This window comes from Gracilinanus agilis, chromosome 6, assembly GCF_016433145.1.
Source record: "Gracilinanus agilis isolate LMUSP501 chromosome 6, AgileGrace, whole genome shotgun sequence".
In the NCBI taxonomy this organism is placed as follows: domain Eukaryota; kingdom Metazoa; phylum Chordata; class Mammalia; order Didelphimorphia; family Didelphidae; genus Gracilinanus; species Gracilinanus agilis.
Window position 1 is genome coordinate 238,147,504 of NC_058135.1, and position 16,905 is coordinate 238,164,408.

Consider the following 16,905-nt stretch of genomic DNA (forward strand, 5'->3'; position numbering starts at 1 on the left):
TTCCTTCCTTCCTTCCCCCTTCCCTCCTTCCCTTCCTCGTTTCCTCCCTCCTCTCCCTCTCCCTCTTCCTCTCTCTACCTCCCTCCCTCCTTCCTTCCCTCCTTCCTTCCCTCATTTCCTCCCTCCTCTCCCTCTTCCTCTCTCTCCCTCCCTCCCTCCCTTCCCTCCTTCCTTCTCCTTGAATGGCAGTAGTAGGATTGCTTGGTCAAAGATATGAACAGTTTGGAACAATGCAAGAAAAATCACTGAATTTGTTTTCTAGAATTGTTGGACCAATTCACAATGCTACCAAAAGTGTGTTAGTGGCCCTATGCTCCTGTTGCTTCTCTCACATCCATTGTTTCTGCCTTTTGTCTTTGCCACTTTGAGGGGAAGGAGGTAAAACATTTCTTTTATCAGTGATTTGGAATTGTCATAATGTGGTTGTTGGCCACTTAAAATTCATGTTTTGGAAACTTATTCTTATCTTTTGACTAGTGAGGAACGGGCCTATCTGTGTGTAAATTCTTGATGTATTTTGGCTATCAGACTTTAAAAAATTTTTTCAAAACAAATTTTTTTTCTTTCTTGAGTTTATCTTCTTATTCTCGCAACATTGATTTTTTATGCTAATGCTTTTAAATAATAGGTAATTCAGTTGTTTATTTTTCTTTTATAATCGTATATATATATCATTGGTTAGAAATTTTCCCTACAGCCATTGTTATGAAACAATACTACTTTAAGAAAATTGATGTGAACATTTAATATTTTGGTTGAGTATACATTTGGAACTTATTATGGCATAAGGTATAAATCAAATTTCTACTGAACTGATGTCAATTTTCCCCAGAAATTTTTAGCCATTTTGCATTTTTTGAGCATCCTTTTTGCTTTTCTGTTGCTGTGCCTTTGTCATGCTGTTCCATATTGACTGGCCAGAAACTCCATTACTCTCCCACTTCTGTATTTATTGAAATGATACCTACCTTCAAGGCCAGTGCAGCTGTCGCCTCCTCTGGAAGCTTTCCCTATTCCTCTTGGCCAGAAGCAATTTTGGCTTTCTCTAACTCCTCTGGCACTTTATACCACTCTTGTGTGCATGGCACGTTCCTAGACTATAAGTGCCTTTTCTTCATCAGATGCTCATGGAGTTGGGAAGGTCCTTTAAGGTCACTTATTGCCCAACCTCCTCATTTTACAGATGGGGAAATTGGGGACCAGAGTTTAGGAAACTTGCTCACACTTTTAAAGGCAGTATAGGAGCCCTGTTGGGATTTGGAGTCAGATTCCCTGAACCCAGATCCAGTCTGTTAGCTTCTTGGAACCACAAGGAAGAGTTGGGTGTGCAGCGGACGTGCCCCAGTAAAAGCCTCTGGGCCGGTGGACTAAAGTGGCCTGAAGTAGTCACAGTGAGGGAGGCGTCCACCCACGGCGTGTGAAGACCTCCCCTGGCAGAACGGCGGTGTGAGAATGTTTTCTTCTGGCGGCTGTGAAGGCGGCTAAAGCGGGTGCTGTGGGGCTCTTCGAGCATCTCCGGCCATCCTGCCTTTTCCTGCCGCTGGCCTTGGATGGCTCCGGAGGAGAGAGGGAGGCCGAGGACTCCGAGGAGCCCCCATGGCGTCTCTGGTCCTCCTTGAACACGAAGGACAAGCCACAATAACCATCCTGGAGTGCTTCGCCCAAGTCTCTGGGACGCCTTATCAGAGCTCTGGTCCATCGTGATTTTGGCCTTCAGAGCCCGTATTCTATTTGGGTATCTCTGGCTGGCTTTGTGGCAGTTTGGGGTTATATAGTGCTGGTTTAGTTATTTGGCTTTTCGTGTATTTAGATTTCTTCTCCCTGACTAGATGGTTTCCTGTGGGCAAGGACCATGATGTGCTCTGTAAAAGTTCTGTAGATAAAATAAATGGCCAGACTTGGCTGGGATTTATTACATAAAGTATGGAAAAATAATATCTTGAGATGGATCTGAGGATCAATTGATAGTATTGATAGGGGCAGCTTCTTATTCTAATTTCAGAAAATCAGGGGAAAGAAAGGGAGACGTGGGAGTCAACAGCACATCAGGTTCTTTCGGTGAGGTGGTAGAAAGTACAGTGAAGGTATTGTTCTTTGTTTTTTAAATCTAGGTTCTGTGCTTCCTAAGGAGTAGGGAAACCAGGTGGAGTTAGCGTTTCCCAGCCTAACCACCTCTTATGACATGGGCTCTTGTTCTAGGAATTCCAGACCTCCAGGCAAAAAGGAGCCCCATGTTGGGACTTGCCGGTCCTCAAGAGGGTCTGGCCACGTTTGCCAATTCTGCTTTTCTGACAGCCTTGTTTTTGATACTCCAGCCTTCCTAATAATGCCTGTCATGAACTGTTTTCTCCGAAACACAACTTTAGACAAATCAGAGTTTTCTGTGAATGGGGGGAGGTCGGTGCCTGACTACACTGGGGTTCGGTTGTTCCCAGGGCCCCAGCCGACACATTGTGTGTAATCTTGGGCAGAGCACCAAGGCGGGGATGTCCACCTGGACTTCATTTTGGCCATCCTTGTGGCGGTTTTCAGTGCCTTGTATTTTCTTTCTTTTTTAGGTTCAAGGAAACTTTGACAAGATTGAGTTTAATAGGATGTGTTGGACACTGTGTGTGAAAAAAAATCTCACCAAAAGCCCCCTGCTCATCAGTGAAGAAGATTCCTTTAAAGTGTGGGTGATTTTCAACTTTTTATCCGAAGACAAATACCCATTAATTATTGTGCCTGAAGAGGTAAGGGGTAATTCCAAAAAACATGTTGAAATGGGCTTTCTTATTATGGTAGAGTAATGGAAGGGTACAGCTGGAATGGGCACCTTTTCACAGAAGAGGAAATGGAGTATTCAGAGAGGTTAAATTAATTGTTTCAGGTCACCTAGCAATTGGAGTGGCAGAATCCACGGATCTCTTGGCTCAGGCCAGATCTTTTTTTTAACTATGACATGTTTTGGTAGACACAAATTAGGAACATGATGCCTTAAAATGGATATGGAGAGGAAAAAAGCCTCTGGACTAGAGTTTATTGGTAAGAAGTACAGCACTTAGCCAGACATTTGCCTCATATAATTGCAGATAAAGTGGGGAAGGCCAAAATGGAATGCTGTGGGAAAGCTAAATTCCTCCGTAGGTTGGCAAGCAGGGTGGGACTCTTTTTCTTCCTCTTCTAAATTGCTGCAATTATAGAAAAATCCATTTCTTATGCCCAAAATGTCTTTCTGCAAGACAAGGCATATTTAGCAGACAAAGCTTTCTGCCTACTTACATGTTAACTGTGTTGTGGAGGGAAAACACCCAAACCTTTTTTCAAGGCTATTTTCATTTAGCACATATTGTTTTAAGTTCTGGGATGATATTTTGCTGGAATATACATTATAAAAAGAGGCAGCATTGTTTAGTGGTAGAGAACTGGCATTTGAGTCCATGGAGACTTGGGTTCAAGACCCATGTTTGACTCCTCCTAGATTGGGTGACTGGGCAAATCATTTAACCTGTCAGAGCTGCTCTAGGCTAGTGGTGTCAGGCCCAAAGAGAAATGGGGATCAGGGTCCGATCAGTGGAACTGGGGTCCAATCAATGGGACTGGGGACCAATCAGTGGGACTAGGGTCCGATCAATGGGATTGGGGATCAATCAGCGGGACTGGGGGCCAGTCAGTGGGACTAGGGGTCAATTAATGGGACTGGGCGCCAATACATGGTATTGGGGGCCAATCAATGGGACTGGGGGGCCAAACAATGGGACTTGGGGCCAATCAATGGTATTGGAGGCCAATAAACTATCTCAGGATACCTTTGGACCACACAGTAACTTAGAAAACCACATATTAACATCATCTATGCTTTGTCACATTTTTGTTTATTTTGTTATATATTTCCTGGTTACGTTAGAATCTGGTCTCGGGTGCTGGGGAATGTTGTGGGCCATGTAAGTGGCTGGTGTTTGACACCTCCACTCGAGCAGTGGCAGTGGGCTTGTCTCCCACTGAAGTCCTGGGTCCAGATCCTAGCTCTAGTATCATTTGCTTGGCCTCCATGGCAGGGCAGTGGTGTTATGTTCATCCATGAAGTTCGGGGTTATTTTCCTTCTTTCTAACAAAATGCAAAGGAGAATCCAGTTTTCCAAGTTGTCTGACTGATGTTGTCAGGCTAGAACAACCACTTAGCTCCGTTGAGAAATTCCATGCCAAATTATTGTTTTTGTCTTTCTTTTTTAAACCCTCACCTTTCATCTTAGAATCAGTACTAAGTATTGGTTTCAAGGCAGAAGGAGTGGTAAGGGGGCAGTGGGGGTTAAGTGACTTGCCCAGGGTCACACAACTGGGAAGTGTCAGAGGCCAGATTGGAACCCAGGACCTCCTGTCTCTCGGCCTGGCTCTCTCCCTACTGAGCCACCCAGCTGCCCCTTTATTGTCTTTTTGAGACACTTGTCAGTTGAAAACACATTTTGGAGGATGAAGTCTTGTTGTCGTCCTCTGAAGCAGAATGAGGATGAGGAAGATGAGACAGCCAGGATGAAGAGCACTCCCAGGGCTGCCTCTGTTCTGAGAGGTCAGGAGAGGGTAGAGGACTGTCTCATTGTCACTGGGGAAGTGAGGGACACAGTCAAACTCAGATCTTTGACTTCGGTCTGCTCTGGGCCTGGTAGTGTGGTGAGAGGTTGGAAGAACTTTGAGTTCTGAGCCTATCTTGGGTCAGTCAGCAGGAAAGGTAAGTTAATCATAACTTAGAGCAAGAGATTCTCTGGATTCTTTGGCATTTGGTGTGTAAGACAATATATATTGTGCATAACCCAATAACAAGTGCTTGGCCTGAGGGTAGAGAGGCTTTTAATAAATATTAGTTGAAATGAGTTGAATGTGTTACCTAAATGGGGGGAGTGGAAAGTGGGAGGCACACTGGGGGTTTTTGGACCAAGAAAATTTTTTGATCTAATGAATCAGGGTGATAGAGTATTATATGTACAGAATGCTAAATTTGGACCCGAGAACCCGTGTCAAACCCAGATTGGATATTTATGTATTGTGTGACCTTTTGTTTAAATTATTTTATTTAATCTCTATGGGCCACAGTTTCCTCATCTGTAAAACAAAAGGCAAAGGAACTTTTAAGCTTTAAATCTTGTGATCCTATGAACGTTCATAAGGATAGCTTCAGAAACGTCTCCCCTTAGGTTATAAAAAAAAAACCAAACAAAACCCTTCCCTAATAATATGAAGAGAGGTTCATGGTAGGTTAAAGATCGGGTTTTGTAGGTATATGTAAGTGTGCCAGATTTATTTGATAATTTGTGTTTTCTTAGAAATTGGAAGAAAACTATCTTACCACTCTGTAGGACTTCCAGTCCATTCTAAAATTGGAATATTATTCAGTAGGTCCTCGAGTGAAGTCATTTCCTGTGGGAAGAATTGTGGGGCGCCAACAGCAGATCTCTGCTGTTATCACGCTGCCCTGGCCACGGACCAGTTACCAGCCAATAGCCTTCTCGTGGTTTTAGAAGGATGGAGACAGCTCTTGGGGGTTTCTGGTCATTTCTGGGCAGATGACTTCCTTAGCCATCTCTCCGGCCCTCGTCTCTCCTGGAGCTTCAGACTTGCATTCTCTCTTGCCTATTTGATGTTTCAAACTAGATTTCCCAATGAAATCTGTCTCACCCGGTCCAAAGAAAACCCATTCTCTTTTCCCCACTCCTGAGTCATCCTTCTTCGATTTTGTGTTATAAAATGCTCAAGACTCCTTGGAACCTCTCTGGACCTTTTGGGGGTCCCTCCGTTCTTCTGCTCTCCCAGGCTAGCCTAGTCTTAGTGTTATCTTTGACTTTGCATTCTCCCTCCCTCCCACGTCTAGCCCTCTGCCAGATCTCCTTGTTTCTCCTTTACTTCAGGCCTTCATCACCTTTGATTTCCATCCTTCATCTGTCCCGCTTGACTCCATCCTCCATCCTGCTGCCAAAGGGATGTTTCCCCAAGCACAGCTCTACCCCTTGCCCTCCCCTTCTCAGCCAACTCCGAGGCTTTCCTCTTGACTCTAGAATCAAATAGACACTCTTTTTATCACCCAGCCCCCCTCAACCCCCCAGTCTCTCCGGTTTCCTTGGCTGTGACTCCCCATCCTGCCTCTGCAGCCACACTGCACTGCCTCTCTGGATTATGTCCCCTCCTCCCCGGAGCCCCCGAGTCTCCATCTCCCCGAAACTCAGCCTCCACTGCCTGGCACGGGCTTGGTTTGTCAATGGTACTTCCTGATGGATGGATGGATGGATTGAAAGGAGGGAAGAAGAACTGGAATGGTTTGAGAAAATCTTTTCTCTTTGGAAGATCCTCTTTTGTGACTCAGAGGCATGGCCTGGGGATTTGAAAATGAACCTTCCTGGCTTCCACCATTGGGCAGGGAGACTTCGGTTACTTAGAGGAGGCCGTTTCTGGAGATGGACTCGAGTCTTAGGATGGCTTTGCTCTTCCTAACAGATTTGAGAAGTTCACAGGCCAGCAAGTTCAGAGAGCCTTGTTTCATGCTGGGACTGAGCCACATTCCTGAACGTGGATCTAAACCAGAAGTTGCCCAGAGTCTCCAAGGGGTGGGCAGAGTAATTCTAGGCCTACAGGGACATCTTGGTGCCATTTCAAGAGAAGAGAATCCCTTACAAAAGGGAAGAAAGGAAGGTACATCTCTCATAGACACTAAGCAGGCCACGAATGACACCCTGTCTATATTTCTTAGGTTTTTATTTCATTTCATTTTATTTTGGGAGTGGAGGCTGGGGAAGATTTTCCTGTAGACTATAGATAGGCCTTAAATACCTGACAATTTTCTCTGGATTAGAATTAGAGTGAAATGTGTACATTTTTCTTTTGCTACCCGAAATGCTTTATGGGGCAAGAGAGTAGAGCATAGAGCAACAATTATTATTGAGTTTTATTGTCCAGAAAATGAATCTGAATCTTCTGCAGAATAAACAAGATTATATTTGTATTCTTGTAGAAAACAAACTCATCCCAGAAGTATATAACATGAGCTTTTGATAGTCCCTGAACCTTATACTTGTTTGCATAAAATGAATGTGACATTATTCCTTTTATGTAACATGCAAAGACAGCAGGGAGGAGAAATAGGACTGATGCTTCAGATCCTAGTCATGACTGCAGAGGATGAGGGTGTACGAAGCCCTTTTTACTGGGTCCTCAGACCACCTTTATTTTGCCGCTGAGCCTAGAGCTGAGCTGTGAAGAGGCAGAGCCAGAGTTTGAAGCCGGGCCTGCGTGCCAGCCTGAGACCGCTTGGGAGTTTCTGCAGGGACATCTTGTGCTGGAATTCTGTGATTCTGGGATCCTGGTGCTTCCTGATAGGGGGTAAGCAAGCTGGTCTTATTGAGCACCTATTGCTTGCTAGGCATTGTAATACGCAGTGAGACCAAAAGAAGGGCAAAAAACCCGTCTCTCATTCAGGGAGCTCCCCGTCTGATGAGGGAGAGCAGATGCCAACAGCTCCGGGCAGTAGCAGTTTTTCCCTTTTCCTTGTGGTGCCTGGATCTGGTGTATCCCATCCCTGGGTACTCCTCAGGCCCTCCAGCTGGAGCCCTGAAGTCTGCAGAGGCCAAGGAGAGGCCCTAGAAAGAGGGCTTCTGTTTACCTTCTGATCTGAAGCATCTTGGATCTCCCGGGCTGCTGAGCCCGCCCGCCTGGCCTGGCTCTTGTTTGATCGCATCTACATTTATTACTTTCAGATATGCCGCCGTAGGTTCGTTTTTAAAAGAATAAGGATGAGCGTTCTAAGGAAAATGAGAAAGTGGCCTCTGGGAGGGAAGTCTTGCGAAGGAAAGGCCTCCTTTGGATTGTACATTATCGAGAAGTGCTGCCTAACATGGCGGGGTTTTTGCTCATGGAGATGCCTGCCTCTTCCTCATCCTTTGAGAGAAGGACCACCTTGTCCCCTTAATGGTGCCACCCCAGGGCCTTTTCTGAAAGTCACATTTACCTGACTTTTTCTTTTTTCTTGGTCAACGGAGGGAAGGATGACCTCTTTGGACAAAGCAGGGCCAAGAAGACGTGGCTTTGGACACATTGAATTGGAGATGATCACGGGATGCTTGAATGGAGAAGCCCAAAGAGGTGGCTGTCCGCGCGGTGCCGGATCTCTGGAGAGAGGCTGGGTCTGGAGAAGGTGCACCGAGGAGCCAGTTCTGGGCTGTCCTTTCGTTGTTTTTCAGTCGCATCTGACTCTTCATGATTCCATTTGGGAATTTTCCAGCAAATATACTGGAATGGTTTGCCATTTCCTCCTCCAACTCATTTTTCAGATGAAGAAGTGAAGGCAAACAGGGTTCAGTGACTTGCCCAGGCTCACACAGCTCTTAAGGGTCTGAGGCCAGACTGAAGCTTGGGAAGACGAGTCCTCCGGAGTCCAGCCTGGTGCTCTCTCCAGCCTGCCACCTCGACACCCTGTCCGCGATGGAGAGGTAGATTCAAGTTGAGCCCTGTAAAAAATCGTCATGAGTTGGTGGAGCCTCTCTTGGAAGTGCTGTTCTTCCTTATAAGCAGATGTGGAGAATGAGGCTTCTCATGGCCAGATTGGATATTTTCTCAGTCCTTATTCTGTTCCCTATAGATGCGTTAATCCAAAAGTCCTTTATTATTATTTTTAAACTTTATTTTATTTTGTTTTAGAAAAATTTTCCATGGTTACATGATTCATGTTCTTACTTTCCCCTTCACCTCTCCAAACGTTTTCCCCCATACCCGACGCGCATTTCCACTGGTTTTAACATGTGTCATCAATCAAGACTTATTTCCATATTATTGATAGTTGCATTGGTGTGGTTGTTTTGAGTCTACATCCCCAATCATGTCCGCCTCAACCCATGTGTTCAAGCAGTTGTTTTTCTTCTGTGTTTCCACTTCTGCAGTTCTTCCTCTGAATGTAGGTAGTGTTCTTTTCTGTAAGTCCCTCAGAATTGTCCTGGGTCATTTCATTGCTGCTGATACAGAAGTCCATTACATTTGATTTTACCACAGTGTATCTGTCTCTGTGTACAATGTCCTTCTGGCTCTGCTCCTTTCGCTCTGCATCAGTTCCTGGAGGTCTTTCCAGTTCACAAGGAATTCCTCCAGTTTATTATTCCTTTGAGCACAATAGTATTCCATCACCAGCATATACCACAATTTGTTCAGCCATTCCCCAATTGAAGGGAATATCCTCGTTTTTCAGTTTTTTGCTACCACAAAGAGCGTGGCTATGAATATTTTTGTACAAGTTTTTTTATCTTATGATCTCTTTGGGTACAAACCCAGCAATGGTATGGCTGGATCAAAAGGCAGGCAGTCTTTTTTCACTCTTTGGGCATAATTCCAAATTGCCAGCCAGAATGGTTGGATCAGTTCACAACTTCACCAGCAATGCATTAATGTCCCAATTTTGCCACATCCCCTCCAACATTCATTACTCTCCCCTCGTGTCATTTTAGCCGATCTGCTAGGTGTGAGGTGGTACCTCAGAGTTGTTTTCATTTGCATTTCTCTAATTATTAGAGATTTAGAACACCTTCTTATGTGCTTATTGATAGTTTTGATTTCTTCATCTGAAAATTGCCTATTCATGTCCCTTGCCCATTTATCAATTTATTAAAAATTTTTAACAGAGCTAATGTGAGTAAGAGGTGGAATTTGAACTCAAAGTTTCTCTGATTCCACAACCACTGCTTTTGCCATTTCCCCAATATATTTGGTACCAGCTACTCCCTGAGTCAGAGATAAAACAGGACATGTGTCTGATGTATGTTTTTTCAGAATTGCATTGCAGATGCTATTTAAGTTAAAACTGATATAATTTGGAAAGATTTACTCAAACAAAATCTTAATGAGTATTAGGCCAAACCCTAGTAACAAGCTTTTCAGCTCTACAAGGCAACAAAACTAGCTATCTAGGATCACATGCCACTTGAAGGTTCATTCTTTGTTATTTTGGGTGAAACTTGAATGGAAATAGGAAGTAAGCTGCTTCCTGAAACTGAACGAGCTCCCAGAATGTTTGTGTTTAGCATGAGAAGTCCATGGAGGCGCAGGCTGTTTCTTAATATTATTTAGTAATGACAAGTAGAAGCGTTTCCATGCATCAAGAGATCCCGAAGTTAGTTACTTTTTGGACCTGATAAAATACTGAATGTAACTGATATAATTTAGGATGGAGGTCATGAAGCCGGAAGGGACCTTGGAGAGAATCTAGTCCAGTGTTTTCATTTAGCAGGGGAGGAAATTGATATCCTCAAAGAGGGGAAGCCTGTGGTCACAAAGCTGGTTAGTGGCAGGGCTGGGCCCGGCGCCCGGGGCTCTTGATTCTTCTCCAGGACTCTATTCTCTGCCAGGGCACCAGCCCAGCTTGTGATTATGCCCCACGAAGGGCCTCTGCTCCTGTTCATGTCCCCAGAAGGCTCTTCCACCTTCTGCCTTCCCCTCTTCCCCCAGCATTTGTGCAGTACTGGTCCAAAGGGCAGCCGGGCTCTCTGAGATCCCTTCTCTCCTCCTTTAGAGGGGAGTGTAAAGAGGAAGCATCCTCGAGGAGGGCCTGGATTCCACTCCTTTCTGTGACCCAGGAGAGTCGCTTTAACTTTTCAGAATGTTAAAAGAGGACAGCCTAGACGTCACCTTCCTTTCCACCAGGAAGATGTACTTAGACTGAGCTTAAAACACTTCCTGCCCTGCCCAATTATTAACCACCTGGAAACATCTTACCCCCCTCTTCTCTTTCTCCTTTTCCTCTTCACTTTGCCAGATTTCTTCCATTTTTTTAAGCAAAAAGACTCCAGCTTGAATCATGGGCAATGTAGTTTCATAACCATCTGCTTTATGTTTATTCCCAAAGTGCTGGGATGCTCGAGAGCTCTAAAGTGTCCCCTGCCCTCAAGGAGCGCGCACTTTTGGAAAGGGAGGGTATATAAAAGACGTGGAAATCGAGGCATTCCAGAGCACTGGCGGTCCGGCTCCCGGAGTTCTGTCTTGAAGGCGAACGTGAGGAAGGGGCCGGGCGCCTGTCAGCAAGTGTCCATTAGTGGCTTCTGTGCGTGAAGCCCCCCGCGAAGGGGCCGGGATGGCAGAGACGAGTGAGATAGCCCCTGCCTTCCGAGGAGCAGCCCGGAGCAGCCCGGCTTCTCCTTTGAGACTCCACGAGCACAAGGAAGTCTAGAGAATATGAACACAATTGGGGGGAAGGGGCAGGCTTGGGGGGTGTAGGAGGGGCCCTCAGGCAGAGCCCTGAAAGAAGCCAGGGATTCTGAGCTGTCTTGAGGAGGTGCCTTTTAGAGGTGAGGGGCGGCCTGTGCCAAGGCAGCGAGGTGGGAGAGGGCACGGAGGCTACTTTGGCTCGTCCCCCTTGATAGGTCTGCGGCCTTGGCCCTGTGGACCACCTCCCTACCGCCTCCTCCAGGAGTTCTTTACAGTTTCGTCTTTTGATTCTCCTCCTCTTGGTGTCATCATACCTTCTCAGGCTCCTTGTTGGGCTTTCATCTGTGTCATGCCCGCTGTGTCCCGAGGCTTTGTCCTCGGCCATCAGCTCCCCTGGGTCCGTCATCGCCCGCGTACAGGATGCCCCCACCTCTGTGCTCGGTCCTGGCCTCTCGACTGGCCCCCAGGCACCAGCTTCCTCTTGGAGCTTTTGGACTTGATGCCCCAAAGGCGCCTGCAAGTCAGCTGCCCCCCTGTCTTTGCCCTAACCTCCTCTTCTCAATTTCCCAAATTCAGGCTACCCCCCCTTCTGCCTGTAGCCCAGGTGTGTGGCCTCGGGGCCCTCCTCTGGTCCACCCCCTCCCCACGTCTGGGCCATCCCCAAAGTCTGCCCTTTGGCCCTTCCCCACAAGCCTCCTTCTCCCACCTCGGTCATGTGGGTCTCATTCCAGATGGGCGCCGTTGGCACTGCTGACTTTTCTGATATGTTAATTATTGCGTACAACACCGGCTGCTTGTTTTTAGTTAAAATTTTAAAGCGCTTTTGTGCCTTGTTGGCACTGTTAATGAGTATCTCTCTAATATACTGTGGCAGCCTAAGCAACATAGACTAGACTGGTGCGTGAGGCTGCAATTGGATGGCTATCCGAGACTCCCAAATGAGGATGCGCCCTCTGACCCGCTGAGTGGCACCTTCTCTGCCCTGCTGAGCGGCACCTTCTCTGCCCTTCCGAGCGGCACCTTCTCCGCCTTGCCAGGCTGAGCGGCACCTTCTCCGCCCTGCCGAGCGGCACCTTCTCCGCCTTGCCAGGCTGAGCGGCACCTTCTCTGGCCTTCCGAGCGGCACCTTCTCCGCCTTGCCAGGCCAAGCGGCACCTTCTCTGCCCCGGAGAGCCTCACAGCTTGTGACGTTTTCTTTGAACACAGTCAGCGTTTGTTTGCAATATGGTACATGACTCTTTTAAAAAAACAGTTATTTTTATCGTCCTGCAAAACACACTTCCAAATGGGTCACTGTTGTACGAGCACACTCTTGCCTAACCAAACCCCTGTAAATACACGCATGGGAGAGACGACGCCAAAGGCTCTTTCTCTGGAGGTGGTGAGCGTGTCCTGCTGTTAGTCTTTCAGGATTGGTGCATGACTCTTAAAGGACATTTTTTTCCCCCTTTTTTGTACAGATTGAATACCTGCTTAAGAAACTAACGGAAGCAATGGGGGGAGGCTGGCAACAAGAAGAATTTGAACATTACAAAATCAGCTTTGATGTTCATCGAGATGGCCTTTCTGCATGGGAATTAATTGAACTCATTGGAAGTGGACAATTTAGCAAAGGCATGGATCGGCAGACAGTGTCAATGGCAATTAACGAAGTTTTTAATGAACTTATATTAGATGTACTGAAACAGGTAAGAGTGATTTAATTTCCCTTCTGCCTTTCAGGCTTTCAGATTGAAGTTGATTTTTTTCACAGGCTTAATGTTTATTTCCTTAGTATCATGGTAGGTTTTCATGGTAGAGGAGATTGAGTACAACTTTCTGTTGTGTGTATTGAAGATTTTCTGCTTTGAAGAGAAATGCAAATCCTGCCTTTTCAAGGACATCTATAAAGCATCCCTATTTGGTGAAGCCTCATGTTTTTATTATTTCATATACTATATACAGCTTTTCTTGGACCCATCCAATTTCTTGTGTCAGCGTTAGTCCAAATTAAGATTTTTTGAAATGTGTATTCTCTTGAGTAATGAATTTTTTTTTAAAATTCATGTTATTGTCATTAAAAAAAAAAGGTGTTTAGGACCATATTATAGAAATTAGAGATACAGAGTTATAAAACCATGCTTCCTGATTGCTCCCAAGGGTTTACGGCTCCATCACAGAACATTGTCTAGATCTTCTCCTCTTTTCTCTGTCCTCTTTCCTGGCCACCTCATCACTCCTCATGGATTTACTAGTCCTTTATATGGATGATGTCCTTATCTGTGGTTCAGCCCTAGTCTCTCCTGAGCTCCCATTTGACATCAACAAGCATTTGGACATTTTAGCCAACTTCATTTTCTAAATCAAAGTCGTTCTCTTTCTCTCCAAACTTGCTCACCTTCTGAACTTCTCTTTTACAGATGAGGGTGCCACCAGCCTTCTTGGCCCTCAGGGTCATGGCCTTGGGGTCAGCTTTGGTCCCCTTTCTTCCCCTTTTCCATTCACATCCCCTTCTCTTGCTTCTGTCCATATTGTGTCCCTGGGGAGAATGTGAGCTTCTTGAGGGGCTCCATCGGTCTCACTTTTGTCTTTGGTGCCCGGTGCCTAGCCCAGGGTTTGGCCCAGATTAAACAGGCAGGGCTTATTGATGGATAACAGATGAGCTGAAGAGATCAGACACATGTACTTGCAAAGGTAAGCTAGGGCCAAAAAGGACAAGAGAGGCTGCAGGAAGGAAACACAACCAACCTGTATTGGCTCCTCGATGCCCTTAGAGACCCAACGAGGAGCGGTGCTCATACTGGGCAGGATTCTGCCAGGCACACTGGGGATGTAGGGTGGAAACGCCAGTGTGGAGGCGGCAATTGCCTGTGGGATCATCGTGCACCGGCTTAGCAAGCCTGAGCAAGCTAGAACGAGCTTTGTGGTAGGGATAAGGCGATGGAGGCTCTGGAAAGCCAGAAGCCTCTTCTCCAGCCTCTCCCGATGATTTAGGTGAGGAAGTTGGATCATGTACTCTGAGAAGTGCAATTAAACATCCGTTGATGCGGGCAGCTGGGTAGCTCAGTGGATTGAGAGCCAGGCCTAGAGACAAGAGGTCCTAGGTTCAAATCCGGCCTCAGACACTTCCCAGCTGTGTGACCCTGGGCAAGTCACTTGACCCCCATTGCCTACCCTTACCACTCTTCCACCTATAAGTCAATACACAGAAGTTAAGGGTTTAAAAAAAAAAATCCGTTGATGAGCACCAGATGATTGGTGAGCTCGCCAACTTGGATAACTCTAGAGAAAAGCTCTCCAGAAACACTCATCTCAGCTCTAATCTCCTGTAGGGTTACATGATGAAAAAAGGCCATCGAAGGAAAAACTGGACCGAACGTTGGTTTGTGCTGAAGCCCAACATCATTTCTTACTATGTGAGTGAGGATCTCAAGGATAAAAAAGGAGATATCCTGCTGGATGACACTTGCTGTGTCGAGGTAAAGTTTCTTTTCTTTTATTAAGTTCTCCTCTTGGAATGATTCACTAGGCGCTGCCCTGGGGCGGAAGTCATCCTTATTTTGGGTCTCTTTGCCTCTTGAAAAATGGGACGTTGGGAAAATGCTGTCCTGGATCAATGCATTGCTGTTAGTCACAAAGTCTAATACCTTTCATCGTCCCACAATGTTTCAGTCTCTGTGTATGACGTTCTCCTCGTTCTTCTCATTTCATTCCACATCATTTCCTGGAGGTCACTCCAGGTCCCATGGAATTCCTCCAGTTCATCATTCCTTATAGCACAATATATTTCATCACCAACTGATACCACAATGTGTTCGGACATTCCCCCATCGAGGGACACCCCTTCATTTTCCAACTGCAGCTCTAAATATTTTTGTACAAACATCCTTTTCCCTGGATTGGAAAATGATGGGGTGTTCTCAAAGGGAGAATGGCCGAACACATTGTGGTATATGATGAGTGATGGAATACTACTAGGATTGTATTCCAAAGAGTTTTAAAAAAACCAGGAAAAGGATCTATTTGTACAAAGATGTTTAAAAGTGGACTTTTTGTTTTGAACTCTGAGATATAGACCTAGTAGTGGTATGGCTGGATCAAAGGACATGCATTCTTTTGAAGCCCTTTGGGCCTAATTCCAAATGGCCTTCTAGAATGGTCAGATCAATTCACAACTCCACCAGCAATGCATTAGTGTCCTAATTTTACCACATCCCCTTCAACATTCATTATTTTCCTTTACCATCATATGGGCCAATCTGCTAGCTGTGAGGTGGTACCTCAGCGTTGTTTTGATTTATGTTTCTCTAATTAGGAGGGATTTCGAACATTTTTTCATGCGATTATGGATAGTTTTATTATAAACATTTTAAAAGAACTAAATTTGTTTTCCATTCTAGTCCTTACCTGACAAAGATGGAAAGAAATGCCTTTTTCTAATAAAATGTTTGGATAAGACGTTTGAAATCAGTGCCTCAGATAAGAAGAAGAAACAGGAGTGGATTCAAGGTGAGATCTCAGCTGTCATTTGCCATATTTTATGTTCTTCTGAAAGCAAGGGGAGCATTTAGTATTTTAGGAGTGTTTCTGTTCGGGTCAGCCGTTCACATCCGGTAAGTGTGCTTGAACCAGGAATACAAAGACTCTCCGCATCTGTCTATGATTTTTGTTCTGTACAAAAAGGCTGGAGCTTGTTCTGAGGCCCCCGGAGGGCCGAGCGGACCCCAGAGAAAGGGGGTGGGCTTGGTTATGGCGAGAAGGCGAGAAATGCCTCCTCGAGTTGGGGCTGTGAAGGTGGGGCGCCAGCCGGTGGCTTCTCCCCTCCCGCAGCCCGCCCACAAAGGCCCCATGGCTCCTGGGGTCTGTTATGGAGGAGATGCTGCTGGTGGAACCCAGGAGCCTCGGAAGCCCCTCTCAACGCTGACTGGGACAGTATTTGCCAGCAAGAGATTTAGTTTAATGGACCAACCGGTCAAACTGTATACAGAAGCCACCAGAATATAAATTGGATTGTGATGGGTGGATCAGCACTTATAAGCGCCAGACACTGGGCTAGTTCCTGGGGATACAGTATACAAGGGAGCCGATCCTGCCCTTGGGAAGCTGAGGGTCTGTGGGGAGAGACACCCCTGCCTACAGGAAATACACAGAAGAGTGGGGTGGGCCACTGACTGTTTAGGGGCGCAGAAAAGGCCCTTGGAGGGAGGTTGAGCCAGGCCAAACCTCGAAGAGCCCCTGTCTGTCCCTCAGTCAGTCAGTCATGGTCCAGGAGCAGCTGGGAGGAGTGCACAAGGGCTGGAGCCTGTGCTGAGGAGAGGCAGCACAGACGGAGAAGGCTGGGAGGCCTCTGGAGGCCCTCCTGCACGAAGCCATAGTCCAGATCAGGAGGCCTGAATCGGGCACAGATGGGGGGGGCACAGATAGGGGAGGCTCGTTCCTCGTGGGGGAGAGGGCGGGGGAGAGGGCGGAGCGAAGAACAAAATAGGGAGTGAGTGGAGGAGAGCCTTCGCCCGGAGCCTGGGGAAGGAGTCCGTCTGCCTTCCTCGGGGATCAGGGAGGCCATCAGGGAGGCCACCCGCTCTGATGTCTCTGTGAGGGAGGGTTTAGAGAGCTGAGTGAGCATGCCAGGAGGGGGAGGGAGGAGGCGGCGCCGAGGCGGAGGCACCCTGGGCTTGGAGGGGGGGAGCCCGGCTGTGCTCCTTGGCAGCCATCCTGGGCCAGGGGCGCGGTGACCTGAAGGGAACTAGTGAGATGTAAGGGGCGGGGCTAGGGCGGGGG

At 46.7% G+C, this 16,905-nt stretch overlaps 1 protein-coding gene across 1 annotated transcript in view; it reads left to right on the top strand.

Moving 5' to 3' along the window:
- SWAP70 (switching B cell complex subunit SWAP70) overlaps positions 1–16,905 on the top strand; it is a 63,418-nt gene that overhangs the window by 24,304 nt on the left and 22,209 nt on the right. Inside the window, exons 3-6 of the mRNA XM_044681822.1 lie at positions 2,559–2,732; positions 12,609–12,836; positions 14,460–14,606; positions 15,528–15,636. Of these exons, the coding sequence (XP_044537757.1) occupies positions 2,559–2,732; positions 12,609–12,836; positions 14,460–14,606; positions 15,528–15,636 (658 nt within the window). The remainder of the gene's footprint in view (positions 1–2,558; positions 2,733–12,608; positions 12,837–14,459; positions 14,607–15,527; positions 15,637–16,905) is intronic.